The sequence below is a fragment of the Sparus aurata genome, chromosome 12 (genome assembly GCF_900880675.1).
Source record: "Sparus aurata chromosome 12, fSpaAur1.1, whole genome shotgun sequence".
Classification (NCBI taxonomy): domain Eukaryota; kingdom Metazoa; phylum Chordata; class Actinopteri; order Spariformes; family Sparidae; genus Sparus; species Sparus aurata.
In genome coordinates, this window is record NC_044198.1 from 9,360,916 (window position 1) to 9,377,085 (window position 16,170).

General features: G+C 40.9%; 1 protein-coding gene across 1 annotated transcript in view; it reads right to left on the reverse strand.

Moving 5' to 3' along the window:
- The window catches only part of prkab1a (protein kinase, AMP-activated, beta 1 non-catalytic subunit, a), an 8,108-nt gene extending 2,149 nt beyond the window's left edge, over positions 1-5,959 (reverse strand). Inside the window, exons 1-7 of the mRNA XM_030436529.1 lie at positions 5,827-5,959; positions 3,647-3,826; positions 3,369-3,538; positions 2,608-2,701; positions 2,252-2,366; positions 1,581-1,714; positions 1,181-1,249 (exon numbers count right to left, since the gene is read on the reverse strand). Of these exons, the coding sequence (XP_030292389.1) occupies positions 1,181-1,249; positions 1,581-1,714; positions 2,252-2,366; positions 2,608-2,701; positions 3,369-3,538; positions 3,647-3,793 (729 nt within the window). The 5' untranslated portion in view covers positions 3,794-3,826; positions 5,827-5,959. The remainder of the gene's footprint in view (positions 1-1,180; positions 1,250-1,580; positions 1,715-2,251; positions 2,367-2,607; positions 2,702-3,368; positions 3,539-3,646; positions 3,827-5,826) is intronic.
- Positions 5,960-16,170: the final 10,211 nt, after the last annotated feature.

The window sequence follows — 16,170 nt, forward strand, 5'->3', positions numbered from 1 at the left end:
GCAGTGATGTCACTCAGTGGTCAAGTTAAACTGTGAGTGATGTGGGCACGCTACAGGTCTAACATCGTCGTCATCAGCTCGTTGTGAACAGTTTTATAACAAATCATCAAATTCTGAACAGCTTTACACAGAAATTAGGTAACACCAAAATTAGAAAAGTTACATCTTTTAATGAGCCTTTCTCTTAACGGTTCTTATTATGCTCACACACAATCGGATTCATGTATCATATAGTAAGGAAATCAAATGTGTTTCATTCTGCAAAGCTCCCCGGTGTCCAACAATTGAGCTTTTAATACGTTTACACACAGGACTGTTCTGTTTGCAGTCCTCTGTTCATTTGATTATCTTGCTGAAAAAAAGGGCTTCTTTAAGCCAAGCAGCTACAAAATGATACAAAAAGTGTGCCATTAAGCAGCATTTGCAAGAAAAAAAAAAGCTTGGGAATTTTCATGGTAACTTGGGACAACTAACAGAGCTCCAGCTGGGCCATATCTGCTGTTCTCCACGTGACAGTGCCTTTTCGAAGAACCTGGACAATAACAACCTGAAATTCTCCTTTATTAGCTTCACAGATCAAAAAAAGTGTGTTTCTATGAATACAGTGAAGCGTTTTATCTGTTTTTGTGTAACTGTTTGATTACTGTTGCAAAGCTTCTGACACCAGAGTCATTTTGAAGAGGAAGACAAATCCTAAAAACAAAAATGATCTTAAAATCAATAACTACTAATATTTATACTGCCCAGCTACAAACTGACATTGTAAACACTGTATATTCCTTAAATGAGGGTCCACTAGCAGGGTTAGAGTGTAGAGTTTATTGTATATTCTTCTTTTTCCCCCCCAGATATAGTCCGGTACCACTGTTAGTATTTATAGCTTCACATGCACGTTTAGTTTGTTTTTCCTGTCACGATGTGGGAAACGGCAATTATCTGTCCTTCAGCTCCCCTATTAGCAGCTTGTTATCACTGCCGGCACCTCACAGATACAATCTGCTGTGCAAGCCTCGTGTGAGCTTGCTAGCAGCTGCAGCGGCTCACAGTTTCTGCTCAAAATGCTAACAAAGCTGGTCCTTTCTCAAGTGTCACCGCAGAAACTTTCCCCCGACATTTTTCAGCTGCCACATGGTGCTGAAAAATAGAAGACACAGAAATCTTCAGGCACTTGAGACCTTACCTTGATGGAAAGAGCATAGAGGTGGTTGAGCATGACATGGTTGGGTTCTGGGAGTAATGCAGGGTCACACTGGAAAGGAGAAAGAAAACATATCCTGTTACTACTGAATTCCCTAGTTTCAGATACATTGCTTATCTCATCTTAAAGATGCTATACACTTCATCCATTGCTAATGTTGGAGTTGCTGTGTTTGTGATTTGACGATTTCTATTTGTGAACCTATTCATCAATTATAAAAACAATGTTTAATTTTTGACAAAAGTCTATGATAGAAACAATTCTATTTAACAAAGAGCAATTTTTTGACTGTATTTTATGTGACAGCGACAACACAAAATAGAGCACAAGACGTTCATTATTTTAGAAAGTACTACAATGGCCATAACTGTGAGCTACTTACAGAAATTCCAGTGTCTTTGTTGAGGATGACCTGCAGCAGGTGAGGTGGGAGTATGGGTGGAGACTTGAACTTCTCTTCCTGTTTAGGGACATAGGCATCCTGATGATAGGGCCCTGGAGGAGAGCTCGAGAGGTCTAAATCAGGGAAAGGAGGAGAGGCAGAGTGAGGGTGGAACACCATGAGTGAGATCATTTTCATTACACAACACACTGTTACGGAGTTAGGAATCGCTGCCTCTGTTCACACAGCAGTAGCACTGCAAAACAACAATGTTGCTGTTATTCAGTTTTGATTTCTAAAGGAACTCAAAGATGGTGGTAAATATTTCAAGGAGCCAAAAGAAAATGAGGTAACAAAAAAATTGATTCATCTGTTTTAGTGAATTTTTAAGAAAAAAAAGTTACAATGCACTGATTCCAGCTTCTTGAATTTGAATATTTCCTGGTTTCTTAACATCTCTATGACAGCAAACAGAATATTTTTGGGGTTGTGGACAAAACAAGACATTTGAGAAGGTCTGCTTGGGAGGTTTTATAGACCAAACAATTAATCAATTATCCGAGAAGATAACCTAGGGACTCATCAGAATGAGAATAATCATTGGTTGCAGCGCTACTACACATCAGGGCATCTACCAGGACTGATATGAAAAAGAGTTCGTCGGCACTCACCTGACATGTCAGAGCATTTCTGTGAGTCCACCATTAGAGCATCGAACACCTCAAAGTCCGTTTTCTTCACCTGGATGACATTGTTGACGGTCCCGAGTTGACTGGTTATAATTGGCTGTGAGGAGAATAATCTAAAATCACAACTGAAGCTGCACGACACAATGGCATTGCCAGACTTCAAAACTTGCAATCTACAGCACACAACTGGTATAACAACAGTCTTACAGTAAAACCATTATGGTTTATTAGGTAATGATAATATTGGTTCAACAGTCAAAAGATTATTTTTGTTCTTGCCAGACAGTGATGGTAATAATAACAGGCAGTCATGTTGGAGTGTAAGAATAAGTGCTGACCTCAGACGGGTCGTGGGTCCACTGGCCGTCGACGTAAAACTTGTACTGATGCTCCCCTTCAGGTAGATCGACGATGGCCACAAAGGTGTTCTGACTTTGACCGAGGAAGGGAGAATTTGGCACACAGGACAGTTAAAACATTACTTCTCTTTGAATATTTTACCTCATCAATAATATGTATGACATCTTGTATGCGAGCTGAATTTAAACAAGTCGATAAACTAGGTCCAGGAAACCATTCAGGTACCTGGGCTATATGGCCTTTAGGCTTTATGGCAATACATGGTAAGTATTCCCAAACAAATATCGACTGATGTTAAAAACAGATTTTTACACTTTGTCGACTCGTCTAAAAGAAAGAAGAACAATTAAAATTGAGCACAATTTAATCTTTAAGGTTAAATACTGTCTGACAAAATATTATATTAACCTGCCTCGCACATCCTAATGCAATAAATATCTAAGTATAATGAAATCTCCTCTAAATCACTTCATAAATGCTTTAGTTACCTGACAGGATATAAGGAAAAACAAATACTCAATATACTGCCCAATCCTGTAGGAGATATAGTGAAATTCTGAATATTATTTCACCTGTTTCATTTATAACACAACCAGCTAATTAATTAAATCAATCTTTTTATTTGTTTTATTTAAGCATTATTAAGCTGACTGAGAAAAAAACTTCCTATGAGATAACAAGTTTATAAATTACAACTGACAATATGTCACCTTACATAGAGTTTAGGACAATCTTTCACCTTCTAATGAGGGGAATCTTGTTGGCCCAGTTGTTGAAGGATCCAGAGATGAAGACCTCTTTGCCATCTCCAGTCCAGCGAAAGACTGTTGGTCTGTCCAGCGTTGGTCCTTTGTCATCCGCTTCCAAATCCTGCTGCCACGCAAGGAACTCCTCTTTCTCCATAGGAGCCTGAAATACCCATCAAGCAGGTATTATTTACAGTCCCTTTTGTAATAATAAAAGTTAACAAGCACCACCATGATGGAAATAGATGTCTCTGACAGCAGCACAACTTACTTTCATGTCTTCACCATGAAAAATATCTGCATCCTCGGGGCTGTCCATCAGGATCTTTGGCCTCTCCCCCTCCTTGTTCCCTCGGCTGTCCCTCCGACCCTTCTCCCCCTGGCACATGGCGGCCCTCTCACTGCTCGTATTCCCCATGACTACGTCTTTTTGTAGGCTGGTACAAGGTCACTGTGAGCGGGAGTTTAAGAGATCAACAGCAACTCAGAGAAGTTCCAATTTTTTGTCCAAATTGATCATTAACACCTGCGACCAGAGTACTGACAACACAAATGTCTTTTCACACCTCACGAGAAAGAGAATTAGCATAGGACTAAAGTTCCCATGAAGAATGAATACAACAGCAGAATAAGTTAACTGGTAACAAATTACAAGCAGCCATGGGTCAGAAAACATGTGGGACTTGGCAGGCTCATACTCCACATCAACATCTGACAGTTGAATTGAACCGGTTTTCCATGTTATGATTTCCTAAACGAAGCATACTGTATGACTGTGACACAATCCCTGCAGCTAGAAACTGAATAGCGGTCGAAAACTTTTTTTTTCTTTTAATGCATTGCAAGGGCGCCTCCCTGCATTGTAATAGCTTCAGCAGCTTGTCATGTTAAGCTCAAAATTATTCTTACACAACGTTTCTTTCAACATGAAATGACTAGTTGAAGGACCAGTGTTTTGTTCAGCACCCTATTAAATACAAACCACATATTTATAATGTTACTAATAACCTTATATAACGCTGTGTTTGAATCTATTTTAACTTCACTACAGTATAAAACGTAATTGCAGAAACAAGAAACCGTCTGGAAAGACACGTCACAATCAACACATATATTGGCTTTCATGTTATAATCTACTGGTGTTTTTCTCACATATGCTGCTGCTGCATGATATTGTGTATTATGCAGTGTAGAAAATCCATCTGCAAGGCCAACTGCATAAGTAGACTATAGTAACCTTGACGAGATAAAGGCATTTACAGTCATGGACATCCCATTTCAAGGATGTTTAAAATTATTGCAAAGAGTTTCATTCAAGGTGACCTTGAACGATGCTTAAGTTGTTCAAACGTTAGGTATGGCCTGTTAAAGAGCAGCATGGTTTTATCACAACTACTATTGAGACATTTCTTAATGATGCTATAATTATCACTGTAATTTCTGATACGTTGGGGCTGCACAAACTGACATACTTTGGCCACTTTGGGCACTTATGGGGGGGGGAAAACTTTGCACAGGAGGTTAGTTAGTTAGTTAGTTTAGGAAAATTAGGACACTAGTGCCATTTTGTGCCTTCACAACACAATACAGTAAAATAGGTGCTTGCCTCTGGCCCAATGGCCCAACATTAAGTTTCAGACTTGGCCCTCCAAGGGAAAAAGTCTTGGTCCCCCTGGTTCAAGGCGACACAGGGTGGTGGCAGAAAAGTTTATACATGTGTCAGACTTTATGTGAGGGCGGCTGTTAAAGCTAACATACTAGTTTGATATACAAAAAGTCAGTTTGATGCAAGTGTATGATCAAATCAATCAAACTGTTCACTGCAAGATTTTACTTTATAAACTCATATTTAGGGGTATTAAGAGGGTCTAAAATAAGGGTCTTTCTCTTTCTACGTAACTACTGCTGACGGGGTAGATGTACTTTTCCACTGTATATACTATGATTTTGAGAGAAACAACATTAGTGTTTCTGCCACAACAGTTCGCCATCATCTCCTATCACATAAACAGGATGTGCGTGATATTATGCAGCTCAATCGGCTGGAGTTCACTGAGCTGCAGCGCTACGGATTTTACCACTGTGTCAACTATGGTGTTGACATTAGCCACCTGACCCCCAGCCAAGGCTAACGTAACGTTAGCTCACCTTGAAACCCGATGTGCACGCAATTATGCTCCACTGCTCACTCAACCGTGACTACAGGGTGATTGTTTGGTGAACTGAAGGTTATCTAGTTTCAGCCAGCGGTAACATCACCTCAGGTGGCTTAATGTTACTAAAGCTAGCGTCAGTTAGCAGCTAGCATCAGTGCGTTGTGTGGCCGTCCCGTTAACACAAACGGCCACTGGCTGCTACTTGGACTTGATACCAATTGAAACAACGGACGCGCTTACTATAAATGCAGACAGTAGTGTGTTTTTGTTGTTTTGTTTGTTTGTTTTTTTTTACCTGAGAAACGTTTGCCGTCGTAGCTATATGCGCTAGCTCGTCAGACCCATTTCACCGGAGCAGAAAAACAAAACATTTGCTCACCAATCAACAAACCCGCCCCCTGGTTCTCGCGCATGCGCAGCAAATAAACATTAAATAAGGTCAACTTGAGCAAAAGGACAGAATAAACACACAGTGTAGCCTGTTGTTTCCACACATCGACGCATGATTGTGTGTATAATGTCTGTGGCATTACGGTAGAGTTTCTAATCATGATCGTGTTATAAATTATACGGCCCTCGGTGATTAAGGGTGTAATCACATTTACTGACCACTAGATGGAAGCGTGAGTCAAGTACAGTGACAGGGTACAGTATGGCAATGAAGCTCTGTTCTCGTGTGAAGAGCCAATAAAGCTCTGACCCTCATTTTTTTTTTTTAGTTAATATTGTTATTGTTTATAAAAATGATGCACATCAACAGATCTTTATGAAGGACATAAAAACGACATGAGTATAAATAAATACATGTACACGCATAAAAAGAATGAGTACATAAATGTTAAACACAGATGTAGCCTGTTTCTTTTTCAAAATGTATTTATTTTGCATGTTTTCATTTATTCATCTATTTGTGTATTTAATAATTTATCTTTTTACTTTGAAGTAATTTTTTCCCCCGTCATAGACAGGCACAGTCTATCCTGATTAATATGGTAACCTGTGTAACACTTTTCAGAAAATCAAACTACAATGAACTACAATAGGCAGCGTACCACAATCAAACAAAAACCACAGTAGAACTGTGCAATGAATGTTTAAATACATGTCCAAAAAACACAGAAATAGCCCTTTTCCTTCCCAAAATCTATTTATTTCTTTATTTCTCCCTTTATTGTTAATTATTTATACTCGTGTCATTTGTTCTCCTTAATATATCTGTACAGTCCATCTTAATTAATAGGGTAGCACATAACACATTTCAGAAATGTGAATTACAAAGACCTACTATAGACAAAGAACCACAAACAATTAAAAAAAAAAAAAAAAACCTACAAAGTCTGGAATACTGTCACTTGTGCTAATATAAAGGCAGACTAAAGGCATGTCAAGGTGAACATATTGACAGAAGCTCTACATAAACATATGTGCTGCTTCTAAAAAAGCCATTTATATTGTATATTATTTAAGCTTTAATACTGCACCATGGACCATTGGTCATGAGAAAAGATGTATTTATATTAAATCTGTATTTTCAGCTAAATTTTAGTCAACTGATAGGAAAAGAAAACACTACAGCTCTGTGCCAGTCTTGACATTTGCTGTGAGTTCGTCCGGCAGTGAGACATGTGCAGGGAATGAGTGCAGCTTGCCGTTCAAGACAAAGGGTCTCTCTGGGTGGCCTCTGAACTGTTGAGGTCCAGCTGCGACGGTACCTTTAAAGGTCACCTTCTCAAAATTTCTCTACTCTTCAGCAGTGCCTCAAAGAGTCACTCCCTCTTACGGACTAAACGATGCAGCAAATCGTTAATTGTTATGTCAGGCAGACCCGATCTGATCCTGTGACAGTGCCAAACCTGCTACAGCTGCCGCGGTCACATTTTCCCTGAGCGGTGCCGTCGCGCCAGCACACCTGTCAATAGATGAAGCACGTATTTTTGAATTGTCTTGGCAGGAAAAGCGTCACATTAACATTCAAATCACTGCTCCGCAGGTGACAAAGCTAATGGAGTGTAGCCTGATTCATCTCCTTAGCTACACCTGTGCTGGAAAGGTTTAAATGTCTGTTATTTGCTGTTTTTTTTGTGTTTTACAGTTGTAGTTTGGTGAGGATATGGGTGAATTTTCTTCCCTCCTCGTGGAAAACAGTTAAATGCCTTCTTTTTGCAGCATTTTCTGGCAGAGTCGTGTTGCGCTGCAGCTAAAGCTGGAAAAAAAAAAGTGTCTGTTCATCTCTGTTTAGTCCCCTCGCCCCCATTCCCCATCTGTTTTTCCTCAAACTTCGACACAGATTTAACACCACTAATGATGTGCGCTCCCAGTCAGGACTCGTTAGGTGTTCTTTATGAAGACTGAACATTTTTCTCGTGTTTCATCAGGCGTGAGTTTTATTTTACTGATCGTTTATCAGACGAATCCCAGTGATTGTTTACTCTGACATTCTCCTTAATGGTATTAAACCCAATTATTCCCACTGGACCTGTTTTCACAACGTAACACTCTCTTCACTCTGCAGGGAGTCTGCTGTGTTTGTTTCTTATGTTTTTTTAGGAGGCTTTGTAGGGGTTGGGCTTTCATCTTATTTTTTGGTTGGTTTGGTTTTTTGGTTGGTTGGTTGGTTGGTAATGGTTGTTGTGGTCGGTAACTCCAAATATAATCTCCTACCATGCATGAAATCCGGAAATATTGTACTTGAATTTCTTGAATTTTGACTTTATGGTCAAAACCAACTCAAAAGATCTATATGTTTTTCCCTCATAGGTTATTTCATCTTTGTCTTTGCATCTTCTTCAGATGCACAGGTGCACAATTAGTTACATGTCACTGCAGCAATGTGGAGAAACCTCACCTCAAAATCACCTCCAAAATTATTGGTTTTGACCATAAAGTCAAAATTCAAGAAAGTCAAGTACAATATTTCTGGATTTCACGCATGACAGGAGATGATATGATGATAATGATATGATGATCACTTGGATCCGTCTGATAAACGATGAGTAACACAAAACTTGCACCTGATTAAACATGAGGAAAATATTCAATTTTCATGAAGAACACATATCAGCAAAAGCACATAGGCTACTGTATATATGTGTTTTAGGACCTTCACTTTGCTCTAGGACTCTCACTTTAGTTCAGGCGCAATGAAAATCAGACAGCGGCTCACTTTATTACGGCACTGAATTGTTGGCTCGGTCACAGTCGGTTGCGGCGCACAGGTGTCGCTCCACGCCGGGTGTTCAATTACAGAGATTTAATTTTTCCCTCCAAAGCCTTCTTGCCTCGTGACAAACAGTGCATCGCGTTGTTGTTCTCCCTCACATTTGGCTCCTTATCTGAGAGGGAGAAATCATTGAGAAATGTCAAAACAACGCGACCGTTGCTGTGCGATGCAACAAATTGTACGCGCGTGTCTTGTTCGCGGGGATAGGAGTTGATGAGAGATGCAAGCACACAAAAGTACACGTTCACCAGAGCGCTTCAATATTTAATTTTTTCAAATTTGAGTTTTTTGCGATCCAAGAGCCATCTCAGACGACTGTCTTGGAACCAGACGGCTGTAATTGGCTCACGGCGGGCTTATAGGAGACTGAGTGGGCTCCTAGGATGGATGAAGTTGGCCCCTGACTGGTGGAGGTGGGATGTGATGTTTTTCTGCTCGCATGCGGAGGTGGACTTAAAAATGGATCAGAGGGACGGAGTTGGATGCCTATAGCGGCGTGTTGTTAGTCTTGATGTGTTGTAAATGTTGATATATTAGTTGGCAATGTTAGATAGAGCAGCGACTGAGGTCGACCCCTGATGCTGCATCATTGTATGACTTTGAAAGCCGTTTTCTCTAGTGCCAACAAAACATGCTGAAGCCAAATCCCAAACTGGGGGGGTGCTCTCACCCTCTCATCAGAAATCCTATATTGGCTCGCAGATCTGCTGATGGACTCCGTGATGTGACTGATGCGCTGACATTTTGCGGTGGCTCCACTCTGGCAACACTTCCCCCTGAGACGCGGCCGCACTGCCACTGTTGTTTACCATTGCTCATCCCTCGCTGAGTGAAGCCATCACACAGCAGTGGCCCGCCGCGCTGCAGCGCGTCGGGCCAGCAGCTGGCCCCTGAAACACTCTCTGTACACAAGCCAGATAACCTTTATACTGGGCTCCTCTGGATGACATGGGGAGGGGGGGGATGATGACTCACACTTGTTGCCTTGGCACTCTTACAAGCTCTCACATCTGTGAGGGCAACGCAACTTGGCACGCTTGTTTTTCTAGTGTTTTCCTGTGTGTAACATCGCATGAAAGCTTGGTCACCTTTTCTTTTTAGTCTGTACTTTTCTTGCTGTTAACAAACTCCATGCTTTTCTGACTGCCCTAGCCTACACGTGGACCCAGGGCTCATTGGTTATGTCTAAAGACAGAAACAGGAAGACAATTCAGGAGCACAGGGGAAACAAAGCTTAACAGACATCTCCATTGATTACTCACATCAAGACAGTTTTTTTTGTGTGTGTGTTTTCTGATATTGCATTTTTAAATGTGCAAATGGTCAAATACGTACAGGATGTACTGATTTGCTTACATTTCCAGAATAGTGGGGATCTTTGAATCAAGTCTCATGTATATATTTTCATTAGGGGACAAGGATCATAGAAGGACGTTTAATTTTCAAAGAATCTTCGATTAAGTTAACTTAAGTGACAAACGTAGCTTTCTGGCAGTATATGCACTTAAGTATCAAAAGTGCAGGTAAAAGTAACTTAAACATATCTAATGTATACAGTAAACTGTGGGTGTTTTCTCGATTATCGGAATCAGTGTTTTTTCATCAGATTGTCCAAAACATTGATTTAGAAAATGCACTGCTCTGACTCAGGTGCAGCATGCAACTTGCAAAGTAGGAACTGAAGGTATCAAATATATTTGATATATGTCCTGAGTAAAAAGTGCAGTATTTGCCTCCAAGACGTAGTGTGTCGTATAGTGTAGTGGAAGCAAGGAGGAGCAGAAATAGGAAATTCACACTGTCACAGCATTCATGTTAAGTTCGTTGTTACTGACTGTATCTTGGTGTGTACTGATTAAACATTTTCAACAATACAACAATACATACTAATACATTCCCTCTGTCTTGACTTTCTTTGTGTGAGAATATATCAACAACGACAAATAGAAAGGGATGGTCGTCTGAATCTACAGTGTCTTATGTTAATGTTATTATTTTCCAAAAAAGGGGGGGCAGGTAACACAAGTTTTCTTCTGCCTATGTGTATACATATGGTGGTTAAAAGTATATTGTATGTGGGACTGTTTTAAGACAATGACGCCCGTGTTTGCAATGAAGGAAACATCAGCCGGTGCAACATTGCGGCTCAGAGATAAGAATAAGCTGAAACTCTGGCTCATATTTGGTAGTAGAATCAAATCACTTTCAATAGAATTTGCTGACCATGAGAACACCGTAAAACATCTTCAGCCTTATCCTCAAACAGCAAGGCCTTTATTCAAATCCTGAAACCATGGCGAACTGTATTGTATACGGACGGGGATTTTAAAACTTGTTGGTTTAGGTTGTCTGGGACTTTTTTTTTTATATTGTTTGCTTTAAAGCCTGACTCGTCAACCGGCCCTACATCTTGTCGAGATTTTCCTGTGGTCGAGTAGACCTTTTTCAATTAACTGGAACAACTTCGCTGAATGGATGGTTCCACCGGCACCGTCCGACAGACTGAGTTATACACACCGCTGCAGCTAAATCACGGCTGTGCGAAAACTTCTGCTGAGCAGAATGTAAAGAACGACCAACTCTCCAGACAACAAATCAATACACTCTGTAAACACTGGTTAGAGCTAAAGATTGTGCTGTCCAAGGTTAACACATTTTTTATTAAAAAGGGTTCATCCTTGAACCTCAACAGATGGATTCAAGATTGTGCAATGTCCAAAGGGATGTTGTTGGATGTTCTTCAGAAACGTCGCCATCTTGAATAAAGGTAAATTAATGACGACATGAAAAGAAACAGAGAGAAGAAAAGGGACTTTTCTTTTTAACCTTCTCTAATTAATTTTTCTACTGCTTAGCAACTTTTCGATTAACCCCATGAAGGGACACGGGGACTTAATCACAAGCCGTACGTCCCCGATGACGCGGCGGCTGCTCGAGACAATCACTGTCATTAACCCGGTCATTCCTGAGACTGTCTGGGTGGGTCCGATTCAGAGCTCAAGTTTCACATTTGACTCGGCGTTTAATGCGGCAATTAGCCCGGTCAAGGACATTATCGGCGGATCTGTTAGGAAACAATTACATAACATCCTCGTCTAAATGATCCCTCTCCCACACACGCTGTGTCATCCTTTTGTCCTGTTATCTCTATTTCCTGTTGAGTCTCTCTCTATCTCTCCCCGTCTCACTCGCTCCGATGCTCACAGTTTGACCTTGGGTTCAGTGTTCGGGAGAGACGCTGCCGCCGGACTCTTTGTTTTACCGACAGATGGAAAAAGTAACACAAGCCTGAAGGCGGCAGGGGTTTTTACAGCTACACGGCGTGACTCGACAATGAGCCTGTTTTCAAGGCGCCGTTCAACCCGCAGTTTGTGTCCAACCCTATCTCACGCAAACCTCTCAGTGAGAAGGTGACCTCTCGGTGTTACAAGAGGCAATCCTATTTCAAATTCCAACCGCCGGCAGGTGAAAGGTCCAGTGGCCATAATGCCTCTTGTCCTCTCGGTGTAAGGTCGAGCAGACACTCAGCTCCTATCTGCTACACTATTACCATCCTCTTGAATTTCATAGCGCATGTGTGAGATTGTATAGGTAAACGAAAAGGGAAAGCCCTTCCCCCCCACTACCATGCATCTGCATCTGTGCAATCACACTTGGTGGAGCAGCGATTCATTCATGCCATGTTTTCTGCTCCAGCCACTTGGAATGCAACGCAGAGGACGATCAAAGTGAGGGAAGCGGCTGAAGTGTGAGGTCAGTGCTGCTTTAGTGCCACTGGAATCGTGTAAACTTGCAAAACGCGGATCCTGTGGAAACGGTGCCATCGTGGCCCCGCTTTGGCCGTGCTTGTTATGATTTCAGTCAGACAGCCATGCGAGAGTACATTTACATTTTAGGGCACTCAGCAGGCGCTTTTGTCCAAAGCGACTTGCAGTAATTCATACACTGATGGCGGTGGCTGCCATGCAAGGTGCCGACCAGCACATCAGGAGCAGTTTGTTGGCTCAGTATCTTGCCCAAGGATACTTCGAAATGCAGAATCGAACCATCGACCTTCCGATGACAAGACGCTGGCCACAGTCGCCCTAGATTAGGAGGACAACAATAATTGGTACTCTGTAGAAGAAAGCATTGGTGTTATTCTGTGGTGTTTCATTTCAGAGTTATACAGCCAGCTGCTGGCCTGGCACGCCTCGTTTTTCCATTTCTGTGTGCACAGGGATCATCTTCGAATTGACGCCATCACACACGGAACTTCCTTAAAAGCGCAATGGAAATACTTTTCCATTTTTAGCGAGACGTGGCCTGAGCTGGCTGAAGACGCTGACCTCTTGGAGAGGAAATGGACAATTTTTCAACCTAGCGTTCCAAGAGGTATTATTGGCAGCGTATTCCTCAGAGTAGCAACTACAAACAGCCAGCAAGGTAAAATGTGATTTTATGTGCCCAGATGGTCTTTAATGGAGATGTGAAAACAGACAGAAGTGGAGCCATGATGCCAGCCCAGCAGGATCACCAACCAGCTTCATTTTCCAGGGAGGTGTCATTATTTTCCTGCCATTACATTGTGGCATCATCAAAGATTTTCTTCATCATGATACGTTAAAGCAAGAAACCTGTTTGTTGTTCCAGCTGATTTGTTGCAAAATAAACTTTGACGCACCGCAACATAACAGTGAATTAAATACATGTAATAAACAGTGAATTTAAGGACAAAGGGACTAAATACCAGTGAAATGATCTGTCCAGGCAGCAAGATAGTTTCACTTTTAAAAGTCGGTGCAGACTAGAAATAAGGAGGCTCTGGTAAGTGTTCATTTGCTGGTTTTAAATCAAATTTATTGAGTTCAGTCTTGCTCCAGCAGAGTGACTACAAAAAAATTAGTGCATAATTCCTAATTCCTAATTTAAGTGTTTGCATTCTTAATTTTGATACAAAACATTTTAACCAGATCCAATCCTGGATCCAAACCCACAACCTCATAGCTAAAAGTCATACCAACTAACCAACATGCCAACTGACAACTGCGAAGGTGGCTTTAGTGATACATTTGTCGCTCATAGGACCGACCACATTCCCCCAGACTGAAGTATCTCATCAACTATAAGGTGGATTGCCATGAAATGTTGCCCGGACGCTAACAGCCCTCAGAGGCAGAAGCTCAATGACTCTCATGATCCCCTGACTTTTCCTCTGGCGCCACCAGCCGATCAAAATGTCAATTTATCCCCCCCCCCCAAAAAAAAATAATGTCATTCCAATCAGCGTTCATTGTGCTTTGTGTCTGGTGCCAAAAGCATGTGATATACTAGTGCTTGAAATAAATCTTCTAGCCTTGAAGTGGATGTTTTATATGTCCCAAGTTAAAAATAACTATAAAGATTCTTTTCGTGACACAGCAAGTGACGTTTACTTGAATTAAGATAAAGGGCTTCCATTTTAGCCTAAATATCAGATTATTACATCTGGTTAGATCTTCAGTTTTTACAGTGAAAGAGTCAAATATGAACACCATGGCTGATGGAATTGGACTGAGGCGAAACGCTTCAAGTCAAAAATGTCAGCGTCCTCATCATCTGAAGATCAATGTAGAAGACAGTGAAATAAACAGAGCATACACACTGTATATTGTGTATTGCAGGGCAGCTAGCTAGCCTGAGTTTAAGTACAGAATAAAGGCAGAATTCAAATGTTATTTGTTTTAACTGAAGCCTGGGATGCTTTGATGGCCAAAGGCAACATGGTGGTATGAGTCATGATGTAATGTCTGTGTGTTCACACTGTAAGCTCTGCTTTCCATGAGAGAAAAGGGATTTGGGGATGAGCACCTGATGTGTTTGGCAAACTAAACTTCATCTAATGCAGGTTTTGCTGGAGTTCCCGGAGCAAGGAGAGAGGCTCTAGAGGGTTAATGTTTTCCATTTCACTGTCACAGAAGCTTGAATAAACTGCCCTGCTCTTTAGTGCCTTATAAATACAGATGTGTATGTACATACAATATGTAGTAATATACTGCTGGTAAGTAGGCAGTAGGCTAGTAGGCTAGTTAGAGCTGGGAGATAATTCAATCCAAATCATTACGGACCATATCCCGACACGGTCTCATTTTCAGGTTGTCAAATACTGATACTCGCTCGGTGGCCAGTTCCCTCTGATGTCACGGTCAGGGTGGGCAGCTCGAATGCTGGATTAATGATACGCCGCTGCGTTCCAGGTTGCAATCAGTATAAACATGGGAGATCTGGCACATTTTAACACTGCTACACTCCCTGATTGATGAGTAAATTAAAAGATGACTGAGAGGGAAAATCTGGAGGGACGTCAGGCCATATTTCACAGTGAAATAACATATTTGATGACCCATTAGCTCATGTTGGCAATCAAAACACGATGTTTCACCTTCAGGCTTTAGTAAGTGTGTCAAAGATGTCTATTGACACATCAGAATTAATTTAAATCTTTGCAGTCAAACACATATGGTAGCTAGGAAGTGGTTGAATGTTAACATTAGCTGACGTCTAATAGAAGCTGATGTGATATCAAATATGTATTTATTTAGTTATGTATTTTGACATCCATTGTTCTGGGAAAAACAGAATGGTGATTATTTCAAGCTTACCATCCACACCTTAGGTAAATGTTTTTTTTTGTTTTTTTTTTGGTGTTAGCTTTGTGTGTGTCGGCCTTCATCCAATTAATGTGAATTTAATGTCCATTTAGGCTGGACATTTTTAAAGGTGGAATACCTAAGAGTTTAAGTTGAAAAAGACTGAAAAATGAAACGCTAAAATTATCAACAGAATTTGAAGGAATAACAGTTTTGTAACACCATTGCAACGTATCTACTGAAGTTAGCATGCTAACCTGCTAGCATTACTACTAACATTGCCCCGGTGCTTCGAACTTCCAGTCCGTACGGGTAGCTGCACGGCTGACTGAGGTAATTTACTGATGACAGCTACAGTTTGCAGCAGTTAGCGGCTGCCCCCTATTTGCTTTGAGTATAAATGGCTGATTGTTACATACTGTACCTTTAAGGAGACCTCGAGACAATTTCCAGCCGTGTGTGTGGCGCCAAAAAACAGTTATCTATGCTAGATATCAAAGAACAGTAAAGTAGCAACATAGAGAAACTTAGTTTTATCATACATGCACCTGTGGTCTGCATCGTTACTTCTGGTGATTGCCTTGCTTGCAAAACCCAAATCAATTGACATTTTAAGTCAAATTAATATTTTGATAAATTCCATGTATATTCTTATTTGATAATCCAAATGGATGTTAAGACGCATTGTTTGCCATTTTAAAAGAAAATCAACTTTCCATGGCAACTCTTATATTTCCACCTCAGAAAAAAATGAAAATTAGTATAGTTGTTATTAATGCACGCACATGAGAAAAGACACAAACCCATCGTC